At 41.4% G+C, this 21,447-nt stretch overlaps 1 protein-coding gene across 7 annotated transcripts in view; it reads right to left on the minus strand.

The window, feature by feature from the left end:
- Positions 1-1,683: 1,683 nt before the first annotated feature.
- Positions 1,684-21,447, minus strand: part of LOC142557082 (N-acyl-phosphatidylethanolamine-hydrolyzing phospholipase D-like) — a 129,653-nt gene continuing 109,889 nt past the window's right edge. For all 7 annotated transcript variants that reach the window (XM_075668669.1, XM_075668667.1, XM_075668671.1 and 4 more), the window contains exons 3-8: positions 19,689-19,904; positions 16,568-16,860; positions 14,006-14,195; positions 12,719-12,867; positions 10,651-10,765; positions 1,684-8,239 (exon numbers count right to left, since the gene is read on the minus strand). In XM_075668669.1, coding sequence (XP_075524784.1) covers positions 8,096-8,239; positions 10,651-10,765; positions 12,719-12,867; positions 14,006-14,195; positions 16,568-16,860; positions 19,689-19,904 — 1,107 coding nt within the window. In that variant the 3' untranslated portion in view covers positions 1,684-8,095. The remainder of the gene's footprint in view (positions 8,240-10,650; positions 10,766-12,718; positions 12,868-14,005; positions 14,196-16,567; positions 16,861-19,688; positions 19,905-21,447) is intronic.

Below are 21,447 nucleotides of genomic sequence, written 5' to 3' on the forward strand. Positions count from 1 at the left end.
TCCCCAACTAGGCCTCAAGCCATCAAATAGGTATTTTAATCTCTCTCTTTGTAAGCTCATGAACACTAACACTGGTTCCAGCTCTCCTGACATCACCTCTACAGTGCTTTCCTTTGATAGATGATATGTGTTCTCTATTGTTTAGTTTTTTTTTTTTTCATCTCAGATTCTTCGGGCGCTTATAATTGATCTGTTAAGCTGGTTTATTATTGTCCCTTCTCAGTGTTGTAGGCTCGATGCCCCAAAGGCACTATTCATGTTGAAGCTATTTATTCTGGCACCAACTTTGATAAACTGTTTGACAAACTGTTCAGTTCTTAAGCATAATTAAGCCAGCTTGAATATTTCCATAGAGTCACTGATGTCCCAAAGGAATCCACTAGCCTGGCTGGACTATTAATATCGCCTCATTCTCATTTGCTACCACAACAGCAGAAACCAACCGGTGCAAAGTCGATGTTCAGCTGGCCAGTCATTTTCACCTTGTCATGCAGCCCGCTTTTTATGCAACCTTTTTATGCCTGGGGTTTTCAGTATGTATGGCAAAAGAGCCAGGCAATTTTTTTAGAGCAGGTGAGCCTGGAATGTGGTAACCTTGGCATGAGCAGTTAAATCAGCCAGTTTGTGTGGTCGTCTGCATCGGCACCTTGAGTATAGATGCCAGCATGGTGGAAACAGTTGCGAAGCCACTCAAAGTTCAATATCCAATGTCAAGTTCATTAAGGAATTGATTTTGCATAAATATGCATAAAATAGTTTTTTGTTCGACCTAGAGCATAATTATTGCGCACAGGTTCATTATATATCCAGAACCATGTGAGGATTTTCCCGACGTTTTGCAAATGTGAATCCAATAAAATGATAAAGGTTTATGAGAGAAACCCAGTACATGCAGCAAAATGCATGCACTGCAACAATCCAGTACAAAGAGGAAATTGTTGAGGGTAGTAAGTGTGGAGCCTAGGAAGTGATAGTGATTACACATAATATAGTCTAAGAAATTCTACTCATTTTAAAGTGCATTTTTATTCAAGAAATGTTTTCATTAATTCACGGTGCCTCTCTTTCATGTAAACACAGTACAAGTATTGCTGAGAATGCGCCAACTGGCAGTGTCAAAAGCAGGCGAAACAACTAAAATGGTGGTTGCTTATCATCTTGCAAAGCTAAGCCTAAAAAAGTGTTATAATTTATAGCAGGTGGACACTGGTTCTTGTTGCTTGGAATAATATTGCTCAGTTCCCCCAGAAACTGACAGCTTTGTGTGTTTGTGTTGCGAATACTAGTGAACTAACCTTGATTTGCATCCTAAGGCCGTCATGGAACTGAAATGCAATGTAAAGGCCAAGTTTGCATGCAACATGGAATTCCATAACAGCCTGGTAATGCGCATCTTGCATGACATTAAGCCAAATGCTGTACAACTGAAATAAGCTTGCTTCGAGCTTTATCTTTTAAAATTGATACACAGAATCAGACAGCTAAGTTTATTATAGCTTGAATATGTTGAATATCTTGAATCCAATATAAAGAGATACTTCAACTTCTCGGAGCTCAATTTGTATTCATCATGTTCTCATTATGTATCATTCTGTTGCTTTATTTTAGCTTCCACCATTTTTCAAAATTTTTGCGTAACAGTGTTTTACAGCAGAAGAAAAGGGAAACACGGCACAATGCATGTAACAAGACTAAACTCTTTATTACTTAATACAACAGTGCGCTCGGATGCTGTTCTTGAAGATTTTGGCGAGTCACCATAGGGATCAAGAAACCTGTGTTTCAAGAGCACAGTGCAGTTTTTCGTGTAACCAGGCTCTGAGAAAAGGGCTCGAGATTCTGTATGACGGAGCAAATTTGAACAGCTTGTTCTTGACGACGATGTCCACTTATCCACCATCCAAGATAATACAGAACAAGGATGAATTACCAGCATGCAGTCAGGGCAATAAAATAAATAAGTAGGAGAGACAGCTGGGCACATAAGCCGTATAATACACACGGTCACCGCCAAATACAGCAGGAAATTAGTGACATTATGTAATCCATGCTTAAATATGGAGCGTAAATAGCACAACCACATAATATACAGTGAGTAGAGAACGTAAAGGTAGAATTCAGAGATGCAGATAAAGGAATATTGCATGTTGAGCTGCTTTATGACAGGCCTCGTTATGCATGCTTTTACAAAAGAAAATATTTGTCTCCAGGTTAGAATGTATGTCCTTTGCCTATTCCCATTCATATTTAACCAGTTAGAGAGTTGGGACTGTGATAATAATCCAGTTCAACTGGTCAGTCACGTAAACAAGTACCTAGTGACCTGGTTAATCTGGGCCATTATGTACTTTTTTCATTTTCAGAGTAAAGGAGAAAGTACCCTAGGTGTTTTGCCTTGTCCGTGTCATGCTGCTGTACTGGGGTACTATGTTTGGGCAATCAATTTCAGGTACTATTCCTTTCGCGTGACTTGGCACCGGACATGTTGACGTGTGCGGTTGACAGCATTTCTGATGCTGTGCAAAGCTTATTATCTTCGCACAGTGCACCAGGAATGCTGTTGGCCATATACTTCGGTGTGTCCAGTTCCGAGCCACACAAAATCTTGCGAAAGGAATGTTTCTGGTACAAAATATCAAGAATGTGGTGGGTCAGGATGCCCGAGCCCACCAAAGAGGCCTTAGTTCCTTTGGGACTAATAAGTGTCATTTCCTTCTCCGAAAAAGTGTATGCACATGTTAAGGTGTAATTTGTTCTCGCAATAACCATAGTTAACTCCTTTAGCTGCCAATTAACTCTTTTAATCGAAAATTTAATTTTATAGCATTTCTGGCACCTGTCATAGAAAGTGAGCAGCTGCCGAATGGATTGACAGTTTTAAGTTCAGTGAATTTTGTCAAGTTTACAGTATGTCATCTCCATTAAAGGACTTTTTAAGGGAATGTCGGACATGATAACATCAACTGTTTCATGTGCAGATGTCCAGCACATTTGAAAAACCACTTGAAGAATAAGCCTGATGGAAAACTGAGTGAAGAACAATGAAAGAAGTGAACCTGCTACATGAGGGCATGCTCACAATGAGAGCAAACACCTAGTCATCTACCCTGCAACTTGTTCTACTAAAAAAACTTTATGCATATCCACTCAGAAATGTTGCGACACATTTAAACAGAATTATTTTAATCAGTGCATACTTATGCTTTTTATGCACTATCTTAATTGGTGTGCAGAATTGTGTACGCACATTCCTGAATCAGTTAATAATGTACACATCCTGTTTAATGCTCCGTGCCCAATTCTCGCATGTTGAGGACCTAATCCACATCCAAGTGTTTATCAGCGTTTGACAGGAAAGCATTTGATGCACTCTGTAAAGAAACAAAATATACTGAAACATGGTGATTATTGTTGTGCAACAAAAATGAACCCTAAGGAGTGTACAATTCTTAAGAGTGTCCTTCATTCTTTGATTTGAGGAATGCCACAGGCAAACGGGAAGTCAGCCTCAACTGACACATTATTTTTGCATAGCACCATAATTGCAATAAGTAGGTCCTCTGGAACTCTCTGACCACACTAGATTATTCCTCTAAAACTTCCCCACTATTTGTTCGGTGTCAAATTTTTCTGAATTGAAAATTCTTGATTTTTTTTTGCTGTCGAAACACAGTAGCAAGGATACCGCCATATGATGTCACACTTTCAGAGTTGCACACGTTTGGCACTTTATTAAACTAGCTAATGCCCATGATTATTGCCAGGCTGATTTTGCTTCCATTTTCACATGAAATGACCGTAAGTGAACCAGCTTCACACAATATATTGCTAGAGCCAGGTTCCTAGAAAAACTGCCTTAGGAATTTGAAAGTATCAATGCAATGGGCATATTGCTGATTGGCCTTGTCAAACTTTTGCTGTCATTAAAGGTGATCTATTTGCCACCTCACTTTTTATTATTTCGCACCCTCTGTGAGAGCCCTCTGCAATTCAATTAGTTTTGTTAAGAACATGACTTGTCAATTGGTTGATTATTTATTATTTTAGCCATTGCTGTTGTACAAATTGTGTCACAGGTAACGTGCCTGACCAGTCACCCATGTTCCTCCTGCTTCTTGCTCCAAGTACTCGACCGCTATAAGGCATAAGACCAAGTGAAAATTCCTCATGATGCCAGGAGAGAAATGCAAGAATCAATGGCAAGGCACAAATTTTGCTTCAACCATTGCTCAAGTGTTCTTTCATGGTGGGGAGTTCTCGGCATTTTCGTGTTCTTGAAACAGCACCGCAAAAGCCGTGGATAATGACAAAAACAAAATGTATTGCAGTGCTTCTTCTTAGAGCCCAGAGTGAACAAACAAGCAAAACAAAGCTTGACAAAAGTTCTGTTACCCTGTTGTGCATAAAAAAGAAAAGAAAGCTAAAGCTGGCGGAATGAAAGAGGACAATCGGACCAGAACTACTCGAGAAATGTGGGATAGCACTCTGACATTGAATTTGGTGTAGACTGCGAGAACTTGTTATGGCAACAAAAATTATAAATACATGTGCTGTGCTCGCAGGAAAAGTTCTTCCTACTTTCTTTTTGGTTTTCCCACTGCAAAATGTTATCAGCTTTGTAAATAAACACCTCAAACAGACTGAACTTATTGTATAGTGAAATAACTTGCCATGACAAATATTATAAATGTATGTGCTTTCTCGCAAAAAGCTTTTCTTCCTTTCTTTTTGGTTTCTAAACTGCGAAGTGTCATATGCTTTGCACATTAACATCTCAAACATGAAAAGAAAATACATACATGGTGCTCAGAAGGATGTCTAGTAAGACTAATTGTTGTTGACATGCATTTGTGTCACCTAGCTTGTCCTCTGCTCTTTCAATTCGTGCTTAGGACAGGCTTTGTTAAAGATGGGTGCTCTGTAACTACGCTTTAATTAGCACCACCATGTATAAATGCTTATCAAGCACTTTGAAGAAGGGAGCATAATGCCACCAGAGCAGTGCACTTTTGCCGCGTACTTGATGAGACAGCATAAAAGCAAACAAGAAAAACATTCCTATTGGGCACAACAGGTTCCTTTTCAAATGCAGCAATACTTCACTTGAACGCTCTTCAACGGGTGTTAACAAACTGCTCGCTCAAGTGAATGTTCATTAAATTGAAGTGTAAATACAATGGCTTGCCCTTAGTAATGGGATAGTGAACAAACGAGAAACTTGTTCAAGTGATGTTCAATCAAATGGTGTTTTGCTATACAAGGGGAAAGCAGAAATTCTCTCACTAGGTTATTGCCAAATAAATTTGATTGGGTACATTTCTTTTTTTTTTTTGCATTTGAAGGAAACAGTTCAGGTGTGACGGCTCATGGTTATGTTGCATTTAACTTAAATTCAGCCAGAAATTTTGTACTGTCTTTAATCTTGATTTCTGCCAGATGTACCTTGGGTAACATTATCTCTGTTAAGTTGCAGGCTTGACATTCGAAACTGGTATGTTTTGCATACTTCAGCAAATTTTAGTAAAGAAAGTACGCAAGTCATAACCAAAGTTCTGCCTTCATAAATAAAGTGGAATTGAACCTTTTGTTTCTGAAAACAAAAACAAAAAAAAAACATGTTATTCAAATTGCTGACGCTCTTGCCTTGTGCGAGAACTTTCGCATCCACCATGTAGTGCACAGTGAAGCAGGAATCGGGTCCGACATCAAGCTTGCTATTAATAACCGTTGTGAGTCCTCGTCATTCACACTCGTAAAGCACATTGCCCCAAACATGTCATGCTGCAGTTCCTGCCGCAAGGAACTGGGCACAAACATACAAAGGAACCTCGATGCGGCGCGGCATAGCAACACACACATAGTTGAACATGACTGAACGTTACACACACGATGAAACACTTTGAAGCCTCAAAATGCAGACAAGGCATCTTCTCTGTCATGGTTTCAAGTTCATTCCGGCATTTCAAAATGAGTTTACACAGATGAGATTTCTCAAGAGGGACAGCATACAAGTTATGCATTCCGTAGCATGAACACGTGCTATACATGTGTGTACTACTGAATTCGTTTCGCTTTGCAGTTTTAAATATTTCCCGGTGCTGACACTACAATAAAACACCTGTTAACATATTCGGCGAAACTTCCTGCCTTCTAATGAGTCACCATGCACTGAAATATTTTGTAACAACTTAATATAACATCCCGTATGTCTGTGCACTTTTTTGGGATACAATGCGACAACCAATGTCAAAACTTGCAATAACAAAATGCATGCAAAATTTCATGTGCACACATGCCAATGGCCACTTGGTAATGTTATCAGCTGCAGCAGTTGAATGCAGACCAACACAGAGAGCTCTGCACCAGACATGTCCTTAGCTTATGTACCCCCGCATCTGGCCAACATCTTTTTGCAGCCTGACCAGCATTGATGTACAATGGTGACTCATAGCATTTGGCAGTGCCTAAAAAGTGTTACTCTTGAGTGTCTTAACAAGATGTAAATACACTTGCATGAAACATGGGCTATTACAGTATTGTCCATGGAAAAATTACATGCACACATCATCATAACAAGAAATGGTGAACTCCATGTAACGCTCACAGACCAAACAAATAAATTAATGGAGAGTTGAATGAATGCTTACTATACTGTTAACTGAACTTTTCAGTTTACCTTGCTTTTTGCTGTTTTTTCTTTTTTTGAGCAAACATAACTTTTTTTTTTCCAATAACAATAACATCTGGAAGGTCTAGGGATAATAGCAGACATCTTCTTGCAGAGAAAAAATGACCACTAAAAAAATTTATTGTTATTTGAAGCGAAAAACACGTGGCTCCTGAAAAGAACGCTGAATTATATTCCCATCTTTTTACCGTCGCTGTTCTTTGGGTCGCCTCACCGGGGAAGAGTGGCTCACCGGTTACTGAGTTCTTGATGATTGCTATCACAATAAAACTGTGGAGATACTCTCCACTAACATATATGCCAGCCAGACAAAATTTTTACACAGGCTGCGGGGTGACAGGCAGCAATCAATGGCATAGGGAAGCTTATATGGATGGCTAAGTTACTTTTGATTTGGAGATTGTCCAAGAACTGTTTGTAAGCATGATAACAAAGGCTGATCATTACTGACTAGCTTCTGTTATTTTAACAAAGTTACAATGAGGTTGTTGGTTAGACACATTTCGTCAATGTGGGAACACTTTCGTGTTTGTAGGCACGCATAGGGAACTCAAGAACTGTGAGGGGGGTAATTTCAAACTTGCATTGCTAGGGAACAGGCTAATCTGCAAAATGTTTTCAAGTGAGGGACTGGTCTTAGATTGCAGCATGACATGTTAAATAATTTAGTTCTAAATCTATACAAAAATACAACATTACAACATAATTGCAATGTAACTTTTTAAAGTGACAGAATCTTAAATAAAACTTCAGGTAGGTTGTTGCACCGAAAAGATTCCTCCCGCCACATTTTTTTTGCCAGTAACACCCAAAGTTAACAAATATAAGCCACAGCAATAACAACAACAACCCATTTCTTAACAATAATAATAAAGAAAATCTTGCCTGGATGCAGCTGCAAATGCCTGCTATCCCATAAGGCACAGGTTAATCACTTTGTTCCGATGTCACCCATTTTTTGAAACTGGACACAGCAGAGCCATATTGCATATCATACGGACTTGAACCATTTCTTTCAAAAAAGGACTTCAAAGTTACAGTGCAAAAGATGTTTGCACCTGCATACACTCACACACGCACAAATAAAAACACAGCAGCTGATTGCAGGGCTGCTGGAGATGTCTTCAGAAGACAGTGCCTCCAAACCTTCAGCCTGGTCATTGCTCGCACGAGAAATAAGAGAGGAGGCGTTGATTGAGGCTGCTCACACAGCTGATAACCATCACCTGCTTCCGGGGCTGAGTGCGTCGCCATCAACTGTGCAGTCAGACGAGGCAAGCCGTCTTTTTGTGGCGATGGATCTTTTCCAAGTTGTCATTGGGCTTGCAGTGCGGCGCTCTCGTGATCGAGCCATCGCCAAAATTTAGGGTACAGCAATTGTTACTCCGGCACACCTTATCACGGTCGTCAGGGTAGCACACGAGATGTTCGGTTAGGGGGCGCTGCGTGCAACAGCCGTGACTCTCCGTGTTTGAGGGTGAAGAATTCACGGGGCGATATTCCGTGTCGATCGAGACTTTCCCGCAGTTTCACCGGGGGGTCGAGGTAGTACTGTGGGGGAAAAAAAAAAGGCAGACGAAGGTGAAAATTGCATTGAATTTGTAATTCTCTTCTAGAGTCTGAATAGGAATGGTGTTTCCACAACCTCACCACACTGCAGGTTTCGTAGCGGGCTTGACGTACATGTTTCTATGTCTTCTGCACACTTTCTGCAATGCACATATAAGTGCCATTTCTATTTCATTAACAGTACCATTAAATTGCAAGACAAATAGTAGAGAGGAGTCACAAGAAGCTAGACTTCCGAAGATGTGTCCCATTTTTGACATTGTTGCTCTAGGCTACTAAGACCTTCCCTATTTACTTAGTGTTTATCTCATCAAGTGGCAAAAGTCAAGTGCGCCCTTTTAATATACTTGCTTCTTTATAAACTGCACTTATGGAGGGAATTCATGAAGCTTTATCTTCTATTAGTTTCTTTGGTGCAGCACACAGTAGAAAGTTATGGCATGAAGTACTTCTTTAACCCTTTAACCTCCAAGCCTGAGCTGTACTCATGTTACCAATTTGTTCCAAAATTGCCAAGGATGAGTCCTACCCATCCACGTTGCAGTTTTTCCTTCTTTAATGGCTGCGAATGAATTGTGTGTGTGCTCATCCCACTACCCACCGCTGAATTCGGACCCTCATACATATTGACACACGTACATTGCTTATCTCTTCCGTTCGCTGTTTTTCACTGGCTAACTACTGTTACAAAGTTATTGCTGAGCACAAAGTGCACTACATATATGCCACTATCGTGCTCCATGTGTCACCTGCGTGTTTAAGCACTAGTTCTCCCAATAAAGAGTTAGATTTGTGACTCACATTTCGGGCAATGGCTAATTCATCACATTTACATTTGCTGTGCTTACAGTTTACATTACAGTAATGTTACAGTTTAAATTTGTTCTACTGTCATCTGTTCAGAGAGTATCACTGAAGACACTTATGTAGTGTGAGGTAAACTGTAATTTGAAAACATGATTTGTTATTCAACATTTTCATTGAATCGAAGACACAGATTATATAATCATTACTTTTTCTATAAGCACGCTATGTGGAAAGCCTCTTGAAAGTGAAAAGAAAATGTGTGAAACTTTTTTATGTTTGGCAGGAAAAAATTTTGGACGTTAAAGTATCTGTGGTGCCTCTGATAGTGAAGGCGGCACTGCTACTATTCTTATGCCCAGTCATAGCGCAGGCATTGCAATCTGAATGTCGAGAATGAAAAATTAATCTTTCTGGCCACTGCTTTCTATTTTTGCTACAGTTGAGAAAGACTCGTCTTGGAACATGGCTTGCGACATTACCAAATACGATAAATGTGAAGGTTAATGCTGAATCCAGAAGTACAGGCAAGCATTAGTTCTCTGCATTACACGATTAATGCTTGCAATACTGTGTTCCCTGTCTTTCTATAAATTTTGACTATCAGTTCATGATGTCAACTTGCCATAACATTCTTGGTATCAGATTGTCTACTTCTTGCAATCAACATTACGTTTGCGCTATCAGTGTTGCCTTTTGCCCCGCATTGAAATACCGAAGACCGCGTTTCCATTATGTACAGTGCAGCACATCAATCCGTCCTATTGCTTTCCAGTGCCTCTGGGCTTGTGATGCAGTCACTGCATACAGGTAGCTGATGCTGCCTCTTTTACCCACTGCCCACAGAGTGGATGGCCACAAAGTTGAACAATCCTTCAAGCAGTTCACTGTTTCCTCTCTGCCTCCTGTGCTATGGGTGAAGAGGCAGTAGTTTCAACCAGCACAGGTGACGGCCGTGTGGTGAGTTAGAAGATGCAGGGAAACAGGCCCATGCTGTCGTCATTGCTTCTTAGTTTTCATTATGTTTATTGGGTTCACTTCCTTTGGGTTAAGGTCAATGCACCGCTGCATTCATTGTTACCCCAGGTGTTCCTCCGCTTCTTGGCAAACCTAGTTGTATAATACTTGTAAGCTAGGCAAGTTGAGGCATGCTTTTAGATTAATTAGTGTGAAGCAAACCCCTGTTTCTTCGTATACATGGTGGCAAATTGCTTCGTGCTAAACTTAATGTGAAAGAAAAATAAAGAAAAACTGCTTGAACTCTGAATACACTGTGATGTATGTATTCTGCTCGTGTACATTGCAATGAGCAGCAACCTCCTTCTTTCACTCCCCAAACATGCCCATCTAAGTATCGATAATGTGGGCTAGTCAGTTGAACGCTGGTCTTGGAATCAAGAGGCGCAGGGTTCGCACGGCTAGGGCAGTAGTGCAGAATTTGCATTGCTTTATCACTTGATGAACTGTGCTTGCTGATGCTCTTTGAGACTGTGCGAGAGCTCGTCTAAAACTCGGCTCATGCTGTGTGTGTGGGCACATAATGTTTAATAATTGCCCGTATATTTCCTCTGCTGCGAAGAGCATCTTACCTCATTGGCGAGAGTGAAGGTACCCCAGTGTACCGCCAGCGAGGCACGGCTGCGGACATCCTTGTGTATGAGCACAGCTTCCTCAGGGTTCACATGCTGGTACTTCATGAACCACCTGTAACATGTACAGTGAATAGGTTACAAGCTACAATGTCTTTTTCTCTCACATGCCAATGGCCACTTGCTTTCCAACTTTCTTAACAGTTTCCTTTTCTTCTTATTGGCCCCACTGAAACTCATTCACTGCTGCCGAGTGACGAGAAATTTATTTGAACAACTTCAACAATTAATATAAACAGTAAACATTTAAACAATATTGACCCCTCCTGGGAAATGTTAAGAATGTCACAGTCCTGAAATTTTGTAGTTTTACAACACAGGCACTGCGCCCTGCTGAGTTTATGCAACTGCTCATCTATGCATGCCAGTTTCCTCGCTCTACTGCAAGCTTAGTGTGAAAGTTCTCCACAGCACACCCTGTTCAATGCAGGGGCAATAACTTGCTTTAGTAACTTTAGGAACATAGTGTAGAATTCACATAAACCAAGTGGGTTCCTCAATAATCTACAAGCCAGTGCCCATTATTCCCGTTGCCAGTGCCTTTTTATAGCACAAAATAATTACTTAAAGCAAGTCACTGAACACTTTAATTGTTCACTTTGACGAGCAATGTATCAATTAAAAAGTTGCAGGAATCGATGACACCACTCAAATAAGGTTCTTGTAACAAGCAAACTCTTCTTTCCTTCTTTAGCTCAGGAAAGTGATCTTGTTGTGGCATGCTGAGATGTAATTAGAGCCAATATAATGTAGAGGTTCCTCTTCATTCTATTCCTGTCTTGTCATGCTCTATTCAGGACTGGATGATACTGGTGGTAATGTAGGTGGAGCGCTGCATTGGCCACTGGTGAAGTGCGAAAAGGAAAAGAATCGGAATAGAATTGCTATACTATCCCAGCTTAGGTTATGTTTTCCTTTCTTTTTTTTTTTGTCGCAAGGGCTTACTACATTTCTGGCATTGAAAAATCTGAGTAAAAGTTAGCTTGTCAGAAATGCTTCATTTGGATGTGCCTCAGCACATCCTATGACTTCACACTTGATGACTTGACAACGAAATAATTAAGGACTTGGTTAAGCACTTAATTATTCTTAGTGATGTACGATTTAAGAAAACCTGACAGCGAGGACACACAGCTAGTAGTAGCAGCACACGCACTCCATTCACTACTCCTTTAAAGGGACTGACAACTGGCCGGAATATGTTGTGAGACGTTGATGGAAATGAAATGACCGTGACTTATAGTGATACAATCCAGCACGCTGTTCACAATTTAAATAGGAATTGTAATTTTAAGCTGGCAAAGAAAGTCTCAAAAACCAGTAAATGGCAAGGGCCAGCAGTGAAATTATGGCACTTTGGGTGTAGTCTAAGATTACTGTACGTAAATTGGCTGTTATTAAGTAAAACATAATTATTGCTTAAGATTGTTGTTGCTATAATATTAGACACTTGCGCTTTATTGTATGCTTTGGAAATCAAAAGTGCACGCATGGCTTTGGCAACACACTGAACTGTCTGTTATGCGTAAAAGCGTTGTTTCATTTTTGATCCAATTGGTCTCATTTTGACTAGTTAAATACCAAAGCAGTTAGACAGGAAACCATGAAAACACGTATCTATTGTTGCAGAAATACTTTAGCACTTTGTATAAGATGAATCGCAGGAACACCGTCTTAATAAGCAAAATAGTACTTTCTCGCAGTTACGGCTGCACTTGTCGTCTGCCTTCCACTAATGCCAGCGTATAATCGCTATCACGCTTGCCTATCAACATGTTCGGCATGCTTCCAGTAAATAACTACATCCTCACTGCAGGTAAAAAAATTCTGATAAAGAATGCTCTGTGGCATTTTTAATGTTACCACTTCATGATTAGACACTCTAACTGGTAAGCTTTCCATTGCATAAAAAAATATAGGTATCATGAAAACTGGTTGTCAGTCCCTTTAAGTAGTGTGGACATTAACTTGGGACAACTTGTAGTGCTTATATCTGTAGTGCTCTCACCTAGGCTCGTAGGCACCAATAGGGATGGCGGCCAGGTCAAACGGTCCATATGTCTGCCCAATCTGCTTGAACACGTCGCAGTAGCCTGTGTCGCCCGCAAAGTAGAATCGGTACTCGGGGCTGATCACGCACCAGCCACCCCACAGAACCTGCAGCCGGAGGCACGCAATAGCAATACAGTTGTAGTTTGCACCAGTGCTAGTCAAACATCAATATGACCAGCACGGATGTAACAAGTTAATGCATTTAACAAAGTAAACCCTAAATATTTCTCACAAACATGAGCATGTAACAAATATATGTTTATAAATGAATATAGAAAATAATGAAGGTACTTTCATGTTGAATGCAACATTGTTATAATGAGGTTCAAATTACAGCTGAACCCCATTGTGATGCTTCTCAGGGGGCCACGGAAAAAAAATGCATGATTCAGGAAAAAACATCCGATAACATATTTTTGGGGAGGATGTACAAACGGGACTGACGTTTCTGAAGATAAGAGCCGGGAAAACGTAACAGGAATGCACTAATGAGGCTTTACTGTAGTACATCATCTTCTGCATCCACATGATGAAGCTTTTGAAGGATATTGATGAAGAATTAATTGCTTTGTTACCACATTATGAAGCTTGATGTAGACAGGAAAACAGTAGTGTAGATTAATGAGCAATTAAAAAAAAGGAGGGTATAGAAAAACCTTAGTTGAGATTAAAAGGAATAAATGGAAGTTCTGCAGGTCATGTAACATGTATGGCAGATAACCAGTGATCTAGTAGAGTAATAAAATGAGTGCTGAAGAAAGTGAAATGCACTCAAGAATTAAAGGCAATTGCGTGACTGTGGTGAAATGAAATTAGGAAATTTGTGGGCATGGGTTGGAGTCAGCTGACGCAAGACAGGGGTAATTGGACAATGCTGTCTTCCTGCGGCAGACATAGATTCAGCTTAAAACCACAGCGTTCATTGGAGTTAACGCATTTTGGCTGTTTTCGTGCAACATGTTTCCAACAAAAGTTTCAAGATTAAATCTTTATGTACTTTAGCCTGCAGTGTCTTTCCTTGTTGGTAAATATTTAATTAGCTGCTGTTTGGTCACCTCTGGCAGGTGACACATTCTGTGGATGATAAAAGACCTAGTGAAAATCATTGTCAATGTACACTCAATGTGGTAGCTGCTTTTGAATATGCGATAAGAAATGTGTTTCACAAGCATAACGCCGCTGCTTTATACCAACAGGACAAGATAAGTATGTCTTTCGAAACATTTCTAGCGGGGCCCCTGACCTTGTTGTCGTCGCTGATGGTGCGTTTACACCAGTGCTGCGCTGGCACAAAGACAAAAGAGAGGTCGTTGTCCTCAGTGGCCAGGTGCCCCTCGTGCCACCAGTCGAGCTCCACCACGTTCTCGCAGCCCAGCTGCTCCATCCAGGGCGTCAGGCCTAGTGGCACGAACCACCGCAACGTCTCCTCAAACCTGCATCATTATCATCGTATTAGCATGGATGTAACGAAACCACATGAGGATGGCTTGGCGACTTTGAAATGAAAGAATACGATGCAAATGTGACGCATTGTGATACGAGGGGAACTACTCAACATATCATGACATTGTAAATGTCACGTGCAGTGGCTTTTTGTAAAGGCTACACAAAATTAATATACAGTCAATCTGTTTATAACCAAGAGATGTCCATTATTTCAGTCATTGCATGAGCATGCAAGTATGCTTTCCTCCTTTCTTTTTACACAGAAACAGACAGCTAGCATAGTACAACCAGTCTGTATTAAAAAAAAAAAAATGTTCTGTGCATATAGCTTCAACAGCTGACATTAAAGGGGCCCTGAACCACTTTTCATCGAAGTGGAGAAAGACATTTGAAGTGAAGATAGGCTATTTCAGAACCACTTTGCCACAAAAAGCGCTTCAATGCGTTCAGCAGAAGCGGAGCTACCGGCAATCAAACACGGCCTCAGCTGTGCTCCCCTTCCTCCTCCAATGCCTTGCACTGTGAAGGCTACGGCGGAGACGCCACCGTGGTGCGCAGTTCAAATTTCCAATTTGGTGCCTATGCCGCGCTAAACGTAAGCCAAATGCGGCTGACCTCAGAGAGCCGCAGTGTGCTTAGCCACTGGACTCGTGGCGGCACCTCGAGCCGAGCGCAACGACCAATAGCAGCCGCGTATTGGAGTGTGCTTTATGACGAAATAGAGCACACAGAAAAGAGCGAGGATCACGAGGTTTTTGAGATGAGAGCGCTTGAGAAAACGGTGACTTCGTGCTCCGCTTGCGAGCTCCACAAACCGCGTACGGCAGCGGAACTTGGCTGAGATGTTCACAACAGCATATGCTACCCGCGGACTATGTTATTTCACCAAGCCCAAGGGGTGGTTCAGAACCCCTTAAGATATGTATGTAGTAATAGCCAGTGGACATAGACAAAATGACTGTCACTGAACAGCTACCGTATTATTTGAATATGGGTTGACCTTCTTTTCCTGAATATGTGACCCAAAGTGACCTATCGACCTATATTCGTGACCAAACAATCCCAACCTATATTCGAGAGCAAAGCTAGCAAAGTACCAACTCAACAGAGTTACTCCGTCATGCCTGCCGTAAAGCCAGTCAAGTTATTATCCAAATTCATGTCAAGAAATGCTGCATGTCCAGTGCATCGATGGCACCGAGTATGACATCATTTAGGCTGTCGATGACGCTGCTCGTGGCATCGGCTAGTGAGGTTTAGTAGCCGAGCTTATGGTGCATAAAAGTGGTGTCATGTTCAAAGTGTATTGTTTTTCTAAAGAGATATGGGTCTACCTACATTCAAATGTTAAAATTTTATTTCTTGGCGAGTTCAATGTATAGGTGTCTACCTATATTCGAGTAGAAACATCATGTCAATGCAAAGTTCATGATACTTCTAGTAGTTACCTTTTCATTCTCCACTAAATGACTATTTCTGAATAGTCATCTCTTATTTTCTCCATCACTTTGCAATAAACTTGAGAACATATTCTCTTATGCTGTTCTGCATGTTCACGCACCCGCCGTGGTTGCTCAGTGGCTATGGTGTTGGGCTGCTGAGCACGAGGTCGCGGGATCGAATCCCGGCCACGGCGGCCGCATTTCGATGGGGGCGAAATGCGAAAACACCCGTGTGCTTAGATTTAGGTGCACGTTAAAGAACCCCAGGTGGTCAAAATTTCCGGAGTCCTCCACTACGGCGTGCCTCATAATCAGAAAGTGGTTTTGGCACATAAAACCCCAAATATAGTTATTATGTTCATGCTGATGACAATTCTGAAACTAGATTTGTACTTGCCCCTCTTCTTTTCCATCACACTAATCACCTGAAAAGTTCGTTTCTTTACATTTTTTATGCTTGCAGAGAACCATTAAGCCAAACGTAATTAACTTCACAGTTACATTAAAATCAAAGTGTTTTTTTTGCACCTGATATTGGGATGGGCAGAAGGATATGCAGCTCTCCTTTTTGTTAACCCTGTAATGTCCAACAAATCATTCATGCAAAGCAAAATTTGATGTCCCTAATTCAGATTTACATGCAAGAACCTTAATGCATAGCCTATAGTGGTGTGTTTGATATCTGGAGTAAAGATTCAGTTGTGGATAGTTCAGAAAACTAATTACTAAATAATTGCTACACTAATTACGTCTTAACTCAAATAACATTTCATAGTTTTTTTGCACAAATGTACTTTCCATGGCCAGAAATAAAGGGGAACAATCTGTTCCCATTTTTTCTTCTTTTTTTTTTTTAAATGTGGAACTGTGTTTTGGTATAGCAGGCTTAATTTCTCTCGGTGGCTGACGCTGCTAACCTGGCATTGAGCTGGTGCACTGTGTTGAGGTCGAGGTGGTCATAGTGGTTGTGGGAGATGACCACTGCGTCAATTCGAGGTAGGTCAGCAACGGTGCAGGGCGCCTCGCGGAAACGCTTGGGCCCCAGAAGTTGACTGGGTGAGGCACGTTCGCTCAGCATGGGGTCCGTCAGGACGTTGACGCCCTTCATCTGCAGCAACGCCGTCGAGTGGCCCAGCCACGTGATGCGCACTCCCTCTACGGGGGGATCCTGGAAGCGGGGCTTCAGCACCGGCAGAACCAAGTCCAGCTCCTGTCGAGGACGGTGACAAGCTCTTTAGGCTCAGAAGCAGCGGGCTCAAGTATCACAAGTATCACAAGCATCGCAAGTAGTGATGGGCTCAAGTATCACAAGTGTCACAAGTATCACAAGCATCACAAGTAGTGATGAGGAGAGGGAAAAAAAAGTAGAAGGCTGGCTAAGGAAAAGCCCGAAGGGCCATACAAAACAGCGGGCCTGCTGACGATGACTACAGTGATGGCATGACAACAAAGACGGCATGACAGTGACAAAGATGGTGGCACAACACCGACTGATGATGACTACGAAAATAGCGTCACAGCTCACGGATCCAGGGTAGAATCATTGGGGCGGAGTGAAAGGAGTGAGGAGATGGGGGGAGGGCATATGGAGTTTTCAGATTACTTTTGTAACAAAAAAAAAAAAAACACGACAGTGAAAGTGACTCACACCTGTGACAGATGCCTTGAAAACTAGATGAAGTACCCTTAAGTGTTACTGGTGTAAAACACTCCATTAGTGAAAGTAAGAAAGGACGATCAGGTAACTTTGCACAAAGGAAGGTGTAGAGAATTGATATGTGGAATTTGATGGGATGGAACACAATCATGGTTCGTGGAAAACAAGGCAATATGACAGTTATGAACTGTTGCCTTATCCAGCCACCAAGGTGACATCAGTACATGATGGGCTCTGAATAATGTTGACCGTGACATTATCTCGCGCATGCCACATGCGCAAACTTGTTGCTGTTTAATGCCTAAGGCCTTAGGTTTTATAGTATAGCCACCACTGGGGGGGTGTTACACATCCGAAATGTAGTTTCATTCACCTTTAGTGGCGTTACTGAATGGAGTAGCATGTGAGGCATCAGCAAGGCTGGTATGTCCAGCATATCATTAAAGAAGTTTGCATTTCTCTCTGATCTGAGGAGTTGCTCAGAGCTCGGCCACCTTTGACAAGTGTACTGTGGAATGTACAGTTGGTAAAAGAAAAATCACTTAAATGGAAAAATGCAAGGCAAGTGCTGTTTCAATTTTAACTTTAAATAAATAGCTAAACATTGCTTTTAGCAGAGGAATGTTAGATGAGCACTTATATCCATAAAAACCTTGCCTGGAAAGCAACACAATGACACGATGCTTGAACTCTGCTTAATGATATTGTGTTTCCATAAGGTCGTGATTCAACTCTATATGAGGCTCACAAAGCGGTGCTTGAATCCATCTCAACCACAGGACTAGACTCTCATCTGTAATGCTCGTACTTTGCGTGTGACTGTGTGATGCGTTTTTGTGGTGTGTTCCCTTTATTTACTCCTTTTATCTTTTTTCTCTTTCCCTTTTTTTATCCTCATCAAGCAGGTGGGCATGGTGTCCTTTCTTTAGGAGACAATTGCTAGCCCACTTTTCTTGCTCTTTGTGGTGTTTGTATATCTTTACATGAATAATAATAATAATAATAAATTAGCAGCTCTATTGTCACAGTGTTCTCAACAATTTTGTAGTAGTTTTAAACAAAGGCACATGGCGCTGGCTACGAAATTTGTCATTGAGAAACCTATAGTGTTAAGTCCTTAATGGTTTAAGTACTGTCCATTGCCTGACGCAGCTTACAAGTTCAGCATTTTTTCGTAGGTTGTTTCATAGTGCTGGCATTACGTCCAGTTGTAAGGCAGTGCTTTTATTGCTTTGTTCCTTCCAACCAAGAGCGTGCTGCATTAAAGTGTCAATCAGCCTTTCTAACATGTATTATGCATACTATATCGAACTTCTATTTAAGTTCCCGCTTACAGATGTTTTCGTTCCATGGCCCAAATTCCTTATGACTAGCATGTTTTTCAGGTAAGGACCAGTACTACAAGCATAAACCAATGTGGCAATTGGTAAAAGTGAACGAGGGCAGCTCTCAGGTCTGAATATTTGAGTGTGGTGTGGCATCACTATGTAGTCACGTAGCATAGCTGTAAAGCTGGAAAAAAAGAGAGAGCCCGAACACTGACAGCATCGCATACACCAGCAAATGCAGGCATTTCAGTACATTATGAATTATTTGCATTACTTTTTCGACTTGTATTGGTAGTATGGATATGCATTTGTATATCTGAACTTATCAGAACCAGTTCTGTGATTCTTTCCTATTTATGATGATCACATTAAAATGCTTTACCTTTGTTCAACTACTGCACGTGAGAGCACATATAATGACACACAGTTTCATCTCGCGAAGCAATGCGAAACAGCACTGGACATTGCAAGGTCCGACATCCAATGTGATCAGCCTCTGGCAGGTATTTTTAGCTGGCACGACATGAGCGATATTCCATTTAAGGGGCTTCATAACGAATGTAAGCATTTAAAAGCCAGCTGCAATGAAATTTCGGACCACATAGCGTAGATAGTGTCAAAACAGAGAGGCAAAGTTTTACTTTTGAAATAAAAGTGGATTCACTATGAAAACCTTGCAAGATAGATGTTTTTGATACTGATACTACTGAAAGGAATGCCACCATTACCTACTGCCGAAATGTTGCACAGCAAGTGTGACTCCTTAGCATGCCCTCCGAGAAAATCTCGTAGGCCATGGTCTGGAATTTTTGGCATAAACACATCAGCGAACCACCGGTGCACATGTGGTCAGGTTAGGTTCTATTTAAAGGTTGCTTAAGGCAATGACCAGCTCCGCAGCTTTGCCAAGATTCGGTAGTGTGTGCTACTATACTAGCTTACAGTTAACCAATTTAGCCAAAGTGCAATCTTGCTGCAGTTGGCCTTTAACGTGAAGGCTTGGCAGTAGTGTAGTAAAATGCAATGAAGTAGAGAAGGAGATGAAGAAGGCACCTGCTTTGGAGGCACATTGCTGTTGTCGCGTGACAGGCCAAATTTGAAGATGTTGGTGACAGTGGGCGGCCGCCACGTCGGCCATGGGTTCTGGTAGCGTCCATTCACGCAGACGGAGCTTTGCAGGTTGGCCTGGCCTTCAGGATGCAGCAGTGTGTTGCGTTTTATCGTCGTAACGCCAGGGAAGTCACTGCCACTACTGCGCCCACCAGGCACCTACGTGACGTGAGGAAAGCCAGTGGAGATGTTAAATCCAAAAGCTGGACATTGCGGCAAGTGACAGCAAATATACTGTAGTAATCAGTTGACGTACTGGTGCACATGGTGTCCGTGACAGTCTGATATAAACAAACAAAATTGAAAAGTTTGATGTCCTGAAGCCGAACTGCTGGCTACGAGAGAAACTGCAGCAAAGAGATCGGGATTAAGTTCGGTCACCTGGGGTTCTTAATATTCACCCAAAGCGTTTTACACGAGCGTTTTTGCATTTTGCCCTCATTGGTGTGTGGCTGCCGTAGTTGTGAATCAAACCTGTGACCTTAAGCTTACCTACCTGCAGAATGCCAAAGCCACTTAGCCACCACAATGTGTCTCAGTGTAAACAAAGTGATGTAAAGAGCAAAGATGCATCCATGAAATTGGGTTCACTAGGGTTGTTTGCTACATCCTGCATACAAAAAAAAAAAAAAGGTGATGCCTGTGTAAATTAACATGGCACATGCTAACAGAAACTACAGTGTCTGTTGTCATGATCCTGTGCAGAGTTCTGTAAGCCTTCTTTTTGTTGTTTTTATTTTTCTCTCTTGTTGTACATGTAAGCTCAATTCACAGTGTCTTTGTGCGTGAGTGATGGAGGCAGTGCCAACGCATCCTGTGTAGTGCCAGCAAAAATGTTGCATTTGTTATGCAGTGTGCTCAGGAGTCGTATTGTATTAAGAGGAAGAAAACAATTTGGCAAGTCATATAATGTGCGGAATATAAAACAGATTAATAGGTCTATCAGAGCTACAGAACGGGTCCCTAGAGAAGGCAGGTTTAATTGAGTGCGGTAAATGATTAGATGTGGAGGGGTTGAGATTACAAAATTGGTGGCTATACAGTGAGTTCAGTTCAGGCAGACAGTGGTTGTGATAATTGGGGCAGACCTCCTTCCATACTTATTTGCCTGCTTCCACTACCAATGTTGGTGTGCAGCATGGTACTCACAAGTTTTCGAAACAAATAAATTCCTTACTCATTAATTTCAGAAAAGTGACTCATTTTAGTCCAATAAATGCCATTGAAATAACCTGCTCTCCATACGACTGCATCCTTAACAACGAACGACCTAATCATGGTCCTGTGAGCTGAGTGCAAGGTGTCACATCAACTGACATAAATTAAACAGTCTTTCTTGTCAGTTAACCAGATCAACCTCCTACTGGCTTCTGTCACAAAGTTAGTGGATGAACAAGTCGCATGTAAACTCAAGAGACAGTTCAAAATTCAATTTTAAATTGATTCTGCTCATTTGAAAAATGCATAATTAAGCAAATGCGAGCACGAGAAGAGGATGACTGGCATGCAAATTTTGTGTCTTGCTTTTTTTTGCTTTTTTAGGTAGCAGTTGACTCCACAATTACAATATGAAGCCTCAGTTCCTCAAGAGCAACACAAATAATTAATTACAGCACCCACTATATGACCTGTTGAAAGTACGCATCAAGCGCAGCATGACTTTGGATGTGAAAAACCATACTCGTCACATGACTGAAAGTGG

The sequence above is a fragment of the Dermacentor variabilis genome, chromosome 9 (genome assembly GCF_050947875.1).
Source record: "Dermacentor variabilis isolate Ectoservices chromosome 9, ASM5094787v1, whole genome shotgun sequence".
Taxonomy (NCBI): Eukaryota; Metazoa; Arthropoda; class Arachnida; order Ixodida; family Ixodidae; genus Dermacentor; species Dermacentor variabilis.